This window comes from Primulina eburnea, chromosome 8 (genome assembly GCF_022965805.1).
Source record: "Primulina eburnea isolate SZY01 chromosome 8, ASM2296580v1, whole genome shotgun sequence".
In the NCBI taxonomy this organism is placed as follows: domain Eukaryota; kingdom Viridiplantae; phylum Streptophyta; class Magnoliopsida; order Lamiales; family Gesneriaceae; genus Primulina; species Primulina eburnea.
This window is the reverse complement of record NC_133108.1, coordinates 7,854,546-7,870,894: the sequence shown is the minus strand read 5'-3', so window position 1 is coordinate 7,870,894 and position 16,349 is coordinate 7,854,546. Positions and strand designations below refer to the sequence as shown.

At 41.3% G+C, this 16,349-nt stretch overlaps 1 protein-coding gene across 1 annotated transcript; it reads left to right on the top strand.

Moving 5' to 3' along the window:
- Positions 1 to 1,641: 1,641 nt before the first annotated feature.
- Positions 1,642 to 6,567, top strand: LOC140838962 (uncharacterized). Its single transcript, XM_073205592.1, has 5 exons — positions 1,642 to 1,651; positions 1,713 to 2,357; positions 5,031 to 5,206; positions 5,331 to 5,549; positions 5,608 to 6,567. Exons 1-5 carry the CDS (start codon positions 1,642 to 1,644, stop codon positions 6,565 to 6,567), a joined length of 2,010 nt encoding a protein of 669 aa, XP_073061693.1.
- The last annotated feature ends 9,782 nt before the right edge of the window (positions 6,568 to 16,349 follow it).

Genomic DNA, 16,349 nt, shown 5'->3' with positions numbered 1-16,349 from the left:
TTTGGACTTCAAAATGGTGGATTCAAAATCTGTCATGAGTCAAGTGCAAGAATTACAACTTATCTTGCACGAGATTCATGCGGAAGGAATGAGTCTAAGCGAATCTTTCCAAGTTGCTGCAATGATCGAGAAACTCCCTTCGTTGTGGAAGGATTTCAAGAATTACTTGAAGCACAAAAGGAAGGAGATGGGATTGGAGGATCTCATTGTGAGATTGTGATAGGCTAGTAATAGTTAATATTTTATTTTCATATTTCCCGTTATTTTTAACATCCGATATGTTTAATTGACACATTTTTGTCTAATTTTATTGTAGGAGGAACTTTTACGGTCTTGGAGCAAAATTTGAGTAAAAAAGGCGATGTTTATCACATTTGAAGCTTCCAAGATAGAGTTTGAAAGAGAATGGCTCAACCAGAAGAAGTCCTGGAATAAGGCGTGGCCACGCCTTATGACGATACTTCAGCTGCCAAAAAGAAATTGCAAGAAGGGAAAATCTAAACAAAATATTATCTATTATTTTATATTTTAAGAACTAATTAGGGTTAATTAAAAGTAGTGGGCTTTTAGCTTAAGATTTTTTGGACCCAAGAAAAATTCTCTTCCCCACTCTCACGTGAAAAAGGAGGCGGCAGCTTTGAATTTTTCTCTCCAATCACCAAATATTCCATCCTCGTGAAGGAAAGAAAAGGCGCAGGATTTCCAAATTCTCCCAACAAAAAAGTAGTTTGCATTTATTTATGTTTTCTTATTTAATTTTCATGGTTATTGTAGATCAAATTATGCTAGGCTAATTTTCTTAGTCTGATTCAAGGGATATTCTACTGTTTAATTTTACCACTTTGAGGTTTTTGCGCTTTAATTTATTATTCTTGTTTGCCCAAATATTCGTTGATTTATGATTTAATTATATGAATGTTATATATCAATTAATCTGACAATTTAATTTGATGTATGATTTTCTAATGCTAATCATGAATTCAGTGATCCGTAATTGTCATGAACGATTGGTACGTGAGTAGCAATAGGTTAGATGTGTTGTGCTATCATAACAGGTGTAATCTAAATAAATCGACGGAACTAGATTTTTTCAATTGCAGCTATCTCGATTGTTAGATTTTAGGATTAACTGTTTTCACGAAACCTAAATGCTATCTTTAATTAATATGGAACGCTATCGTGCCCAGTTGATTATCGGTAAGTTTTGACTGGATGCTGGGTTCGGTCAATTAATTTAGGAAAACACAAGAATTTTAGCGGCTATCCCTGTTATTCTAAAGTTAATTGTTTGGAATAACATGAATAAATGATTGGTTAACCGATGAACAGTGAGATAATTAAATAGTAGAATCCCCTTGAATCAGTATTTTTCTCGTATTAAATTCTTCAATTTATTCTCGTCGATTAATTTTCAATTCTAGATTCATTACTTTTCTTGCTTTATAATTTTAGTTTAGATTATTTTATTTAGTAATTATCAAAACAAATCCCCCCTTTTTTATTTTATTATCAAAAGAAATAAATCTACTGTTCCCTGTGGATTCGACCCTACTCACCATTACACTCGTTTTTATTTAAAAGAGTAGGAATTAATTTGGTGGTCAACGACAGCACACCAAATTTTGGCGCCGTTGCCGGGGAATGGTGCAAGGTTAATTTCTTTTGAATTTTTTTTATTTTTATTTTTTTTATGCCTCGTTCTTCTCGTACAGGTAAACTCGAATACAATCCGAAAATCGAGAAGACAGCTAAAAGATTGAGAAAAGAAGCAAGATTAAGGCGTGAAAAGCAACCATCATCATCATCATCTCTTGATTCGAACGCATCATTTAACTCCAACGATACAGAAAGCGAATCGGACATTGATCTTGAAGTTGAAAGAATTGAAAGTGACAAAGAAGAAATGGCAGGACAAGCTCAAAGAACACTCAGGGAGTTGGCTAATCCTAATGTTATTCAACAACCATTATGCATTCAATTCCCTACTACTGATGCTACTTTTGAATTAAAATCTGGCTTGATTCATTTATTGCCTACTTTCCGTGGTCTTGCAGGTGAAGACCCCCATAAACATCTGAAAGAGTTTCATATTGGTTGCACAGCCATGAAACCGCAAGGAATCACAGAGGAACAGATTTCACTGCGAGCCTTTCCATTCTCTTTAGCCGACAAAGCTAAAGATTGGCTCTATTACTTGCCCTCTGGAACGATCACGACTTGGGATAATATGAAACAACAATTTTTGGAAAAGTTTTTCCCAGCTTCGCGAGCAGCAAACATCAGGAAAGACATTTGTGGGATTAGACAGTTACAAGGAGAGACATTATACGAATATTGGGAGAGATTTAAGCAATTATGTGCTAGTTGTCCCCGGCAACGGCGCCAAAATTTGGTGTGCTGTCGTTGACCACCAAATTAATTCCTACTCTTTTAAATAAAAACGAGTGTAATGGTGAGTAGGGTCGAATCCACAGGGAACAGTAGATTTATTTCTTTTGATAATAAAATAAAAAAGGGGGGATTTGTTTTGATAATTACTAAATAAAATAATCTAAACTAAAATTATAAAGCAAGAAAAGTAATGAATCTAGAATTGAAAATTAATCGACGAGAATAAATTGAAGAATTTAATACGAGAAAAATACTGATTCAAGGGGATTCTACTATTTAATTATCTCACTGTTCATCGGTTAACCAATCATTTATTCATGTTATTCCAAACAATTAACCTTAGAATAATAGGGATAGCCGCTAAAATTCTTGTGTTTTCCTAAATTAATTGACCGAACCCAGCATCCAGTCAAAACTTACCGATAATCAACTGGGCACGATAGCGTTCCATATTAATTAAAGATAGCATTTAGGTTTCGTGAAAACAGTTAATCCTAAAATCTAACAATCGAGATAGCTGCAATTGAAAAAATCTAGTTCCGTCGATTTATTTAGATTACACCTGTTATGATAGCACAACACATCTAACCTATTGCTACTCACGTACCAATCGTTCATGACAATTACGGATCACTGAATTCATGATTAGCATTAGAAAATCATACATCAAATTAAATTGTCAGATTAATTGATATATAACATTCATATAATTAAATCATAAATCAACGAATATTTGGGCAAACAAGAATAATAAATTAAAGCGCAAAAACCTCAAAGTGGTAAAATTAAACAGTAGAATATCCCTTGAATCAGACTAAGAAAATTAGCCTAGCATAATTTGATCTACAATATCCATGAAAATTAAATAAGAAAACATAAATAAATGCAAACTATTTTTTTGTTGGGAGAATTTGGAAATCCTGCGCCTTTTCTTTCCTTCACGAGGATGGAATATTTGGTGATTGGAGAGAAAAATTCAAAGCTGCCGCCTCCTTTTTCACGTGAGAGTGGGGAAGAGAATTTTTCTTGGGTCCAAAAAATCTTAAGCTAAAAGCCCACTACTTTTAATTAACCCTAATTAGTTCTTAAAATATAAAATAATAGATAATATTTTGTTTAGATTTTCCCTTCTTGCAATTTCTTTTTGGCAGCTGAAGTATCGTCATAAGGCGTGGCCACACCTTATTCCAGGACTTCTTCTGGTTGAGCCATTCTCTTTCAAACTCTATCTTGGAAGCTTCAAATGTGATAAACATCGCATTTTTTACTCAAATTTTGCTCCAAGACCGTAAAAGTTCCTCCTACAATAAAATTACACAAAAATGTGTCAATTAAACATATCGGAGGTTAAAAATAACGGGAAATATGAAAATAAAATATTAACTATTACTAGCCTATCAAAATCTCCCACACCTAAACGATGCTTGTCCTCAAGCATAAAATAGATCAACTCATTATCTCAATTTTCGTTCTCCTTCCGCTTCCTCTACTTATCCAAAACATTTTTCATGCAAGAAGACATTTTAATTCCAGAGCATCTCACAAAATAACATCATGAACAATTACTGCAATCAGAATGTGTAGAAAGTAAAATGCATGGGATTTAACAACTCCGCACAAGGTTCGCTCATTCCGCTCATTAGTGTCTAGGATATATATATCAACAAACTCTCATGTCAAATGCATTGAAAAGTTTTACCATAAGCTTGCAAATATATCACATCCTTCCACTAAATGAATGAATTAAAATACACAAACAAAAAGGGCTATAAATGGGTTGTAACGTGGCTAGGGGTAAGGTAGGGTAAAAGGGAACAATGAGCTATGAAATTAAAGAAATCATATGCACTTTTCACAAAATCAATTGAATCCAAATAATAACATCTTCAACCTCATTATAACATCAAGAGCCCTCTTTTTTTTTTCTATTTGTTACTCTTCTTTTCTTTTTCACTTCGTCTACTTCTCTTCTTTCTCTTTCTTTTTTTCTTTTTGTTTTTGTTTTTGTTTTTTTTTTTTGGAAGAAAAATTAAATCGAAATACTAAAGATCAAATAAAAAAAAAAACAAACATCCCACAAGGAAGTCAAACTTCTCACAGCACATCAAACACTCCCACACCTAAACTTGACATTGTCCTCAATGACAAAAAATAGATGCTCAACTATAACGATAAAATAGTATGAAGTTAGAGAACTCCCCTGAAAAATGTTGAGCATCGTGAAGAAACATCATCTATTGCTGCGGAGGGGGAAACGGTGGTTCGAATCCCATGTGTCTGTAGAATGCCAATTGATTCAGTTCCATTCTGGTCAACCGTTCCCTGTGGATTCGACCCTACTCACCATTACACTCGTTTTTATTTAAAAGAGTAGGAATTAATTTGGTGGTCAACGACCCTATTGGTGTTTTATATGCAGTCCGATAAGCCCAAAGTGCATCATCTAAACGGAGACTCCAATCTTTCCTTCCCGGATTGACTGTTTTTGACAGGATAGACTTGATCTCTCGATTAGAAACTTCGGCTTGGCCATTTGTTTGTGGATGATAGGCTGTGGCAACTCTATGATGCACCCCATATTTTTTCAACAACGCTTCAATTGTTCGATTGCAAAAGTGGGTTCCTTGATCACTGATTAGTCCAATATTTCTACGAGGGCCGCTCACTTTTTGATAGGAACATGATTGATGCTGCAAGTGGAGGTGCATTGGTGAACAAGACGCCTCAAGAGGCACGAGCTCTAATCTCCAACATGGCTGCCAACGCACAACAGTTCAGTACTAGACAAGACAACCCTCCACGACAAGTCAATGAGGTAAGTGTTACTCCTATCGACCAAAAGTTAGATTCTTTGACATCTCTTTTGGAAAAGTTGGTTGCAGGACAGGTGCAACAGGTAAAAGCTTGTGGTGTATGTGCTATGGTGGGACATCCTACAGATATGTGTCCGTCACTACAAGAGGAAGCCACGCAACAAGTCAATGCGATTGGTGGATTTCCTGGACAGCCCCAACGTCGATATGATCCATTTTCTAATAGCTACAATCCAGGATGGAGGGATCACCCAAATTTCAGCTATAAGAATCAAGGAGGCCAACAAGGATATCCACAGCAAAATTGGAACAAACAACACGTACCAGAACAAGCATCCAACTCAGGTATGTCTCTAGACGAAATTGTAAAGGCCTTAGCTGAAACACTCAAAAATTTCAACAGGAAACGAGGGCCAGTATTCAGAATCTAGGAACTCAGATCACTCAGATCGCTACATCAGTCAGCAAGTTGGAAGCTCAGAATTCTGGAAAACTACCGTCGCAAACGGTAGCTAATCCAAAAGAAAATGCAAGTGCCATGGTATTAAGGAGTGGGAAGCAGATCGACCAAAAGAACACTTCACCAACAAAAAATACTGAAGAAAAAAGCACAAATGAAGAGATCGAAGGAGAATCTGAGAAAGAACCAAAGGTAAATTCTAAGTCTTTCTCATCTACTATTTCTAATGCGGTTGTTCCTCCATTCCCTTCCAGGTTGGAAAAATCCAAAAAAATGGACTACGAGAAAGAAGTGTTGGAAACCTTTAGAAAGGTGGAGATCAATATTCCTCTTATAGATGCCATCAAACAAATTCCAAGGTATGCTAAATTTTTAAAAGATTTGTGCACTAACAAGAGGAGGTTTAAAAGTGATGAAAAAGTAAGCGTGGGGGAAAGTGTGTCTGCGGTTATTAAGAAGTCACTGCCAAACAAATGCAAGGATCCAGGTATGTTTACAATGCCTTGTGTTAATGGAAATCTGAAAATTGAGCGTGCCATGCTAGATTTAGGTGCATCCATTAATGTCATGCCCTATTCAATATATTGTGCTCTGAATTTGGGTCCTTTAAAAGAAACTAGAGTGGTGATTCAATTAGCTGACCGATCTAATGCTTACCCTGAAGGAGTTGTGGAGGATGTTCTGGTGCAGGTTAAAGAATTGATATTTCCTGCGGATTTCTACATATTGCGAATGGAAGAAGACTCCGCTGCGATTTCAGCTCCGATTCTATTGGGGAGACCTTTCATGAAAACAGCTAGAACCAAAATTGATGTGGAAGAGGGTACTCTTTCCGTCGAATTCGACGGGGAGATTGTGAAATTTAGTATTTTTGATGCTATGAAATACCCAAATGAAATGTAAAGGCCCTAAAACTTCTTGCTTTAAAATTTGCGGAAAATTAAAAATTTTCTTTTTAAAAGAATTTAAATGGCCTCATTCATAAAATCAACTGGTGAATCAAGTTCAATGTTTCAAAAAGGTTGCAGCGGAAGAAAATAATTGTTTGCCAACAATAACAATTTAAAAAAAATATCCAATGACTGATAAAAAATTTGTTTGCGGAATAAAATAAACACTGCTGCACTGAGGTCCTCGGGTGCCACTACTGCCGACCCAAGCTGGCTCACTGGTCCCCGCCCTCGGCCCTGACCTCATCAGTACCTACAACAATCAAGTCTAGTGAGTCTAAAGACTCAGCATGCTTATATCGCAGGTAACGAGTAAAAATCTGGAGTAAAATATGCATGGGATAAAATATCATGCCATGTGACATGCTGAAAATAATCTGTACTGAGCAATTATAATACGTGCATGCTGAACTGATAATCACAGTGAAAATAATTGCTCCTTGGAGCCTGCACTGAAATAACTGATAAAACTTTTCTGTTGAGATTATGTTTTACGCCTGTGGCCACTGCACTAAGCTGAACTGATCGGTAACTGACTACCGGGGAGCCTGGAACTGAGCTGGCGGTCACTGAAGACCCGATGGTACCAACCTGAACTGAGCGGTCACTGAAGACCCGATGGTACCAACCTGAACTGAGCGGTCACTGGCGACCGTATAAATAATAATAATGCTCCCACATAGTGAATGAACCACAAGCCATATCGCATAAATAAAAAAAATAATCATTTTTCTGTTTTCATGCACGTAAAATAATTAACTGACGATAATGAAAATATCCTGTAATTTTACCAACTGGAATGGATCGTCCCCAGGCTCGCTGCAACCTAAAAATTCCATGAAAATATGCAATGGATTTTTCTTAGGCAAATTTATGCAATTAAATTTCTAAAATGCGACAACTACGTCTAACGACCTCGTATTTAATCATGACTTTAAACCAACCCGAACCAACACTGAACCAACGTGACGTCATGATTAAAATACGTTTAAAATTATGAATTTATGCTCATAAAATTATGAGGGTCGAAATCTAGGTGAAATGGAGGCCAAAACATGAAACGCTCTTTCGAGAGTCAATTTGGCACATCGCACCGTAAATTCTCGAACGACCTCAAAAATGATCCGAATCACAAACGGTCGAAAACATGACCTTCCTAACTCAATGGGGCACTGTCCAGTCCAAGTCCATAGGCTAAAAGCCAACCAAGAACTCAAACAAGCCTCCTAATCGACACAACAAGTTGCTGTAATTTCCAGCAGCTGTGCAAGTGTAGTGTCTTGCTTTGATCGATGTCTTGCGTCGTTCCAGTGGCCATTTGGTTGACCATGGCACGATCTAGACATGTAGGGGCATGGTATGAACCGTGGCTATGGGCCATAGGCCAACCAAGATTCACACCAAGCAACCAAAACCGAAATGCATGTGCTGTACAATGAAGGGCCGAGAAGGGGAGTGTGGGCTGTTCTTGTTTCGTGGGTTATCTTGCGTCGTTCCAGTGGCCATTAATTTACCGTGGCACGACCTAGACATCTTGGGGTGTGGTATGGACCGTGGCTAAGGGCACAAGGCCGAACCAGATCCACACCAAGCCGCAAAAACGAAATGCAAACCTGCTGTCAAAACTCAAGAGCCAAGAAAGGGGAGGGGCTGTTGTGACGTTTTATTTACAAACCGCGGAGCCATGGACCAAGCCACCAAAAGGGCGACTTAGTCACGTCTTAGACGTGCTAGGGAAGTGATCTAACCATGGCTATAAGCCCCTGGGGCAGCCAAGATCAGATCTCTTCCTATGACAGCAAAACTGAAATTTTCGAAACTCATAAGATGCAAGGGGGAGGGTTGCTGTCATTTCTGAATTCTGACATGTATGGGGCTGGTTTTAATGGACCATCACGGTCTTGACACACCCTAGTATGTGTCTAGATGTAGCCTGGTGAGCCTGGAGTCGAGCCAACCACCTGAATGCACAAAAACAAGCCAAACCGTGAAGAGCACAAGGAATAAAACTGTGCAGAATTTTTTTAAGTGATGTTGCTGTCAAAAATCGGTTTCCTGCTGAAAAATCGAGACCATTTGATGCTATAAAATAATATAGGACTTTATTGAGGTTTAGAAAAGAATATAGACATGCCTTGGTTTCGTTTTAATGAACAACGAAATGAAGAGACGACGACACGGCACGGAGACGGAGTGGCTTCTCTTGCTCTCTTTAGTTCTCGGTTTTCTCTAGCCTTTCTTCCTAGCTATAAGTCACGATTTCTCTCTGGTTCTCCTCTGATTTTCGAAAAATGGAGAGGGGGAGAAATGGTTATGGGAGTGAGGGAGTGGTTGCCAAAATAAATGGGAGAATCAAGGACCAAGTCTACTAGTTTTTTTTGAATTTTGAATTTTGGTTTTCTAGAAATTTATTCTTGGATGCATCTAGACTAGAGGTGGCCGAAAATGCTTGGTTAATTAGTCTAGGATAAGCTCTAACATTGATTAATTAAGGTGGAACAAAATAATTAAAAAGTTTAACAACTCAAACTAATCAAGAATGAGTCAAAGATGAGTTGGCAAAGGATTTGTTGCATCTCCAAGGGGGGTGGCCGAAAAATGAAATAAAAATGAAGGGGAAAATTTGTTATCTAGTTGATAATTAATAACTCTACAAAGCCTCACTAATCCCTTAAATAATTTAGTAAATAAAACCTTTAATAAATGGAGCTTAATTGAATTAATTTCCTACTCACCTCAAGTTATTAAAATAAATCCTCAAACCTTATTTTTAACTTAAATTAACTTACTTGCTAGCTAAAGTAAGTCCTGGAAATATTTCTCGAATCTTAAATTCTATCTCAAAACTCCAACTCCGGTCCGGCTTCACTGAAATAACTGAAATGCTGAAAATCAACTACTGAACTGAATAAACAAATAATTAACTTCAAATAAATGCATAAAAAAAAATAATCATGCAATGAAGTTAATTAAATTTAAAAATCTAGAATTATGCATGGCTTATACGTCTACTGATTTACGGGTTCTACAATCCTCCCCCCCTTAAAAGAAATTTCGTCCTCGAAATTAGAACTCACCGAACAACTCGGGGTAACGCTCCCTCATCTCTGACTCAGATTCCCATGTAGCTTCCTCCTCTGAATGGTTGAGCCATTGGACTTTGACTCGCTTAACAAGCTTGTTCCGAAGCTTCTTCTCCTGTCTGTCTAGGATCTGCACGGGTCTCTCCTCATAAGATAGGTTCGGAGTAAGCTGCAACGGCTCAAAATTCAGCACATGCGAAGGGTTCGCCATGTACTTTCTCAGCATGGAGACGTGAAAGACATTGTGTACTCCGGCCAGATTCGGCGGAAGAGCCACACGATACGCTAGCGTCCCAACTCTGTCGAGGATCTCAAACGGTCCAATGAATCTCGGACCGAGCTTCCCTTTCTTCCCAAATCTCATGACACCCTTCATAGGTGCCACTTTCACGAAGATATGATCGCCCACTGCAAACTGTAAGTCTCTCCTCCGCTGATCGGCATAACTCTTCTGCCGGCTCTGAGCAGTCCTCATCCTATCACGGATCTTGGCTACTACCTCTGCTGCCTGCTGAACAATCTCTGGACCCAACTCTGCTCTCTCTCCTACTTCATCCCAATGAACAGGAGATCGACACTTACGGCCATACAAAGCTTCATACGGTGCCATACCAATGGAAGACTGGAAGCTGTTGTTATAGGTGAACTCTACCAATGGTAAGTTCGACTCCCAACTCCCAGAGAAATCAATGACGCAAGCGCGAAGAAGATCCTCCAAAATCTGAATAACTCGCTCCGACTGCCCATCTGTCTGCGGATGGAAAGCTGTGCTAAACAGCAACTTCGTACCCAAAGTCGAATGAAAACTCTTCCAAAATGAGGAAGTGAATCTGGGATCTCTGTCGGATACGATAGAAACTGGAATGCCATGGAGTCGGACTATCTCCCGGTTATACAACTCTGCATACTGAACCATGGTGAAAGTCGTCTTAATAGGCAAGAAGTGCGCTGATTTGGTAAGACGATCTACAATCACCCAAATGGCATTCGATCCTCTGGCTGACCTCGGCAATCCGGTCACAAAGTACATGGTAATGTTCTCCCACTTCCACTCGGGAATAGGAAGAGGCTTGAGCAAACCTGCTGGTCTCTGATGCTCGGCCTTCACTAACTGGCAAGTCAGGCACTCGGATACAAAACGCCTGATGTCCTTCTTCATCCCTGGCCACCAATACAATAGCTGCAGATCTTTGTACATCTTCGTACTCCCAGGGTGAATGGAGTACGGGGACATATGGGCCTCTGATAAGATGTCTGCTCGGATAGAATCACTGTTAGGAACCCATATCCTATCTCGGTATCTCACAATACCGTCGCTGACTGTATACAAGACACTGCCCTTGGATTCATCTCTCTTCTTCCACTGTGCCAACTGCTCATCTGCGGCCTGACCACTGCGAATACGGTCCAAAAGAGAAGACTGAATGGTCAAGGTAGATAGACGAGGAACTCTACCTCGAGGATAAGTCTCAAGACCGAACCTCTGCATCTCAATCTGAAGAGGTTTCTGCATAGTCAAATGAGCCATCACTGCGAATTTTCTGCTCAAAGCATCCGCAACTACATTAGCTTTACCCGGGTGGTAGCTAATGTCACAATCGTAGTCTTTCACAAGCTCCAACCAACGCCTCTGACGCATGTTCAGCTCCTTCTGCGTAAAGAAATACTTGAGGCTCTTGTGGTCGGTAAAGATCTGGCATTTCTCTCCATACAGATAGTGCCTCCAAATCTTCAAAGCAAAGACTACGGCCGCTAACTCCAGATCATGGGTGGGGTAGTTCTTCTTGTGGATTTTTAGCTGTCGAGAAGCATATGCTATCACTCTCCCATGCTGCATCAATACTGCGCCAAGACCGAGCTTCGAAGCATCGGTATAAAGAACGAACTCGCCGGGTCCTGACGGTGTGGCCAAAACTGGTGCTGAAATAAGAGCTTGCTTCAAAGTATCGAAGCTCTTCTGGCACTCATCACTCCACACAAACTTCACATTCTTCTTTGTCAGTGCTGTGAGTGGAACGGCAATGGATAAGAATCCCTGAATGAACTTCCTGTAATATCCTGCCAGCCCAAGAAAACTGCGGATCTCGGATGCATTCTGAGGCACAACCCAATCTCTGACTGCTGCAACTTTTGCGGGGTCTACCTCGATGCCACTGCTGGAGACGATGTGGCCTAGGAACGCCACCTTTTTTAACCAGAATTCGCATTTACTGAACTTCGCGAATAGTTTGTGCTTCTGCAATGTCTGCAACACTGTGGTCAGATGCCTGCTGTGCTCCTCCCGACTCTTGGAGTAGACGAGTATGTCATCTATGAACACTATCACAAACTGGTCGAGGTATGGCTGAAATACGCGATTCATGAGATCCATGAAGATCGCTGGCGCATTCGTCAGACCGAACGGCATCTCAAGGAACTCGTAGTGACCATAACGAGTCCTGAAAGCTGTCTTCGAGACATCAGCATCTCTCACTCTCAACTGATGATAACCAGAACGCAGATCAATCATGGAGAAAATCGAAGGTCCCTGCAACTGGTCAAACAGATCCTCAATCCTCGGTAGTGGGTACTTGTTCTTAACTGTAACCCTGTTCAACTCCCGATAGTCAATGCAAAGCCTCATCGAGCCATCCTTCTTCTTAACAAACAAGACCGGCGCGCCCCATGGTGAAAAGCTCGGGCGAATGAACTCCTTGTCGAGAAGTTCCTGAATCTGCTTCTTAAGCTCTGCCATCTCTGTCGGTGCTAAACGGTACGGCGCTTTGGAGATCGGAGCCGTACCTGGCATAAGCTCGATGGAAAACTCCACCTCTCTCTCGGGTGGCAAACCAGAGACGTCTTCGGGAAAAACGTCTAAGAAATCTCTGACAATCGGAACATCAGAGGCTGACTGGCTGGGTTCCTCGGGGACAGCTAAAAAGGTCGCTAGAAATGCTCGACACCCTCTATGCATGAGTTTCCTAGCCTGAACATATATAATAATGCGCGGTAACGAAAAGTACCTGTCCGGCTCAAATAAGAACTGCTCCATTCCAGGCGGTCGGACAAGAACAGATCTCCGCTGGAAGTCTATCAACACTCTGTTCTTCAGTAGCCAATCCATCCCTAGGATGATGTCGAATTCCGGCATCGGTAGCAAAATCAGATCCGCATATACAAGCTTACCGTGCAGCTCAAGGTCTATATCTCGGATAACATTGGTGGCTGCCATCTCCTCGCCTGACGGCAACACTACTGAAAAGGCTATGTCTAGCCCAATGGTCTTGATCTTCAGAAAGTTTGCAAAGACCTCCGATATAAACGAGTGAGTGGCCCCTGAATCTATCAAGGCCTTGGTAGCTTTGCCGGCTATGAAAATTCTCCCTGAAAGTTAGGAAATATAAGCAGAACCCAACGATCACAAGAGCTAAGCTTATAGACATGCAAAGGTCAAAGTTCTTCTAACTAAGTCCCGAAAATATCACTAAGTAAAGCATGCAATCCTATCGTGGTTCTATGTTCAAATCTTACTCCCGATAGTCAAAACACGGAATTTCAATGATAACTTAAAGCTTAAAGGTACCTGTCAATAACATGGTCTCAGGGTTGGTTTCCGCGGCATGGAGAGCGAAAACTCGGCCCTGAGTAGGCAGATTCCTCTGCGAGCAATGTGGCAACATGTGGTCTGGACTGCCACACTTAAAACACTTTCCTGAGCCAGCCATACATGCTCCAGGATGGCGGCGAGAGCACCTCGGACAGACTGGGTACTCCTGAGTCCTCGGGGCTGGGCGTCCCCGCTGCTGTTGCTGCTGCTGCAGGTGGTGACCTCTGTTTCTAGGCGGCCCATGGAATGGCCTCTTATGTTGCTGCTGATGCTGATGAGGAGGAGGGCGGTTTGGTGCCTGGACTGGGCGCTTGCCCTGTCGGTCCCTCTCAATATCCCGCTGATCCTGTTCTGCGGCTAAGGCCTTGGAGACGGCAATCTCATAAGTGGCAGGGTCAGATACCCTAACATCCCGGCGCAAGATCGGCCGTAGTCCCACCAGAAAATGCATCAACTTTGCTCTGGCATCATTTGCTATCAGGGGCACAAAGTGACAGCCCCTCTCGAACTTACGGATAAACTCCGTAACTGACATATCCCCTTGCCTCAGACTCATGAACTCTGTGGTCAGTCTGGTGCGAACCTCCTCACCAAAATACTTGGAGTAGAAAACCTCCGTGAATCGGGTCCAAGAAAGTGTAGCCAAAGTCAAGGCTACTGACGCTCCTTCCCACCATAAGCGGGCGTCTCCAGTAAATAAATAGGTCGCACATCGAACTCGGTCAGCGTCTCCCAGCTCCATGAAATCAAAGATAACCTCGAGGGACTTGATCCATCCCTCGGCAACCATGGGGTCAGATGTCCCGGAGAATTCCTTTGGGCGCATCTTCATAAATCGCTCATAGACGGCCTCGGGCCCTGTCGGCCTAGTCACCACAACATTGTTCCCCGCAAACTGTGCGAAGAACTGAGTCATCCCAGCTAACATCTGGGCATTCACGTCCGGTGGGGGTGGTGGAGGAGGAGGAGGAGGTGTCTGCCTCTCTTGTCTCTGATCATCGTCCTCGCGACAGTGCTCGCCACCACCTCTCGGGCGTCCAACTTGGCGTCTAGGGGGCATACTGTTCCATACATAACCCGTACGCAACTAACATGCATAATTCCATAATTTATTATAACTGAATACTGAAATACTGAATGTCTGGAAGCATGCTGACAAAATAAATTCATGCTTTAAATAATTGCTGAACAAAATGCTGAACTGAAAACTTACAGACCGAAGACGTGGCTTCGTGAGCTTCTCGCAGTCAGTAGTAGTGAAACCCTATACAGAACCACCGCTCTGATACCAATTGTAAAGGCCCTAAAACTTCTTGCTTTAAAATTTGCGGAAAATTAAAAATTTTCTTTTTAAAAGAACTTAAATGGCATCATTCATAAAATCAACTGGTGAATCAAGTTCAATGTTTCAAAAAGGTTGCAGCGGAAGAAAATAATTGTTTGCCAACAATAACAATTTAAAAAAAATATCCAATGACTGATAAAAAATTTGTTTGCGGAATAAAATAAACACTGCTGCACTGAGGTCCTCGGGTGCCACTACTGCCGACCCAAGCTGGCTCACTGGTCCCCGCCCTCGGCCCTGACCTCATCAGTACCTACAACAATCAAGTCTAGTGAGTCTAAAGACTCAGCATGCATATATCGCAGGTAACGAGTAAAAATCTGGAGTAAAATATGCATGGGATAAAATATCATACCATGTGACATGCTGAAAATAATCTGTACTGAGCAATTATAATACGTGCATGCTGAACTGATAATCACAGTGAAAATAATTGCTCCTTGGAGCCTGCACTGAAATAACTGATAAAACTTTTCTGTTGAGATTATGTTTTACGCCTGTGGCCACTGCACTAAGCTGAACTGATCGGTAACTGACTACCGGGGAGCCTGGAACTGAGCTGGCGGTCACTGAAGACCCGATGGTACCAACCTGAACTGAGCGGTCACTGAAGACCCGATGGTACCAACCTGAACTGAGCGGTCACTGGCGACCGTATAAATAATAATAATGCTCTCACATAGTGAATGAACCACAAACCATATCGCATAAATAAAAAAAATAATCATTTTTCTGTTTTCATGCACGTAAAATAATTAACTGACGATAATGAAAATATCCTGAAATTTTACCAACTGGAATGGATCGTCCCCAGGCTCGCTGCAACCTAAAAATTCCATGAAAATATGCAATGGATTTTTCTTAGGCAAATTTATGCAATTAAATTTCTAAAATGCAACAACTACGTCTAACGACCTCGTATTTAATCATGACTTTAAACCAACCCGAACCAACACTGAACCAACGTGACGTCATGATTAAAATACGTTTAAAATTATGAATTTATGCTCCTAAAATTATGAGGGTCGAAATCTAGGTGAAATGGAGGCCAAAACATGAAACGCTCTTTCGAGAGTCAATTTGGCACATCGCACCGTAAATTCTCGAACGACCTCAAAAATGATCCGAATCACAAACGGTCGAAAACATGACCTTCCTAACTCAATGGGGCACTGTCCAGTCCAAGTCCATAGGCTAAAAGCCAACCAAGAACTCAAACAAGCCTCCTAATCGACACAGCAAGTTGCTGTAATTTCCAGCAGCTGTGCAAGTGTAGTGTCTTGCTTTGATCGATGTCTTGCGTCGTTCCAGTGGCCATTTGGTTGACCATGGCACGATCTAGACATGTAGGGGCATGGTATGAACCGTGGCTATGGGCCATAGGCCAACCAAGATTCACACCAAGCAACCAAAACCGAAATGCATGTGCTGTACAATGAAGGGCCGAGAAGGGGAGTGTGGGCTGTTCTTGTTTCGTGGGTTATCTTGCGTCGTTCCAGTGGCCATTAATTTACCGTGGCACGACCTAGACATCTTGGGGTGTGGTATGGACCGTGGCTAAGGGCACAAGGCCGAACCAGATCCACACCAAGCCGCAAAAACGAAATGCAAACCTGCTGTCAAAACTCAAGAGCCGAGAAAGGGGAGGGGCTGTTGTGACGTTTTATTTACAAACCGCGGAGCCATGGACCAAGCCACCAAAAGGGCGACTTAGTCACGTC

Excerpts from the sequence above, each read along its gene's own strand:
- LOC140838962 (XM_073205592.1), top strand. Across the intron at positions 5,207-5,330 it reads CTCCACGACAAGTCAATGAG|ATATGTGTCCGTCACTACAA; the intron begins GTAAGTGTTACT and ends GACATCCTACAG. Across the intron at positions 5,550-5,607 it reads AGAACAAGCATCCAACTCAG|GAAACGAGGGCCAGTATTCA; the intron begins GTATGTCTCTAG and ends AAATTTCAACAG.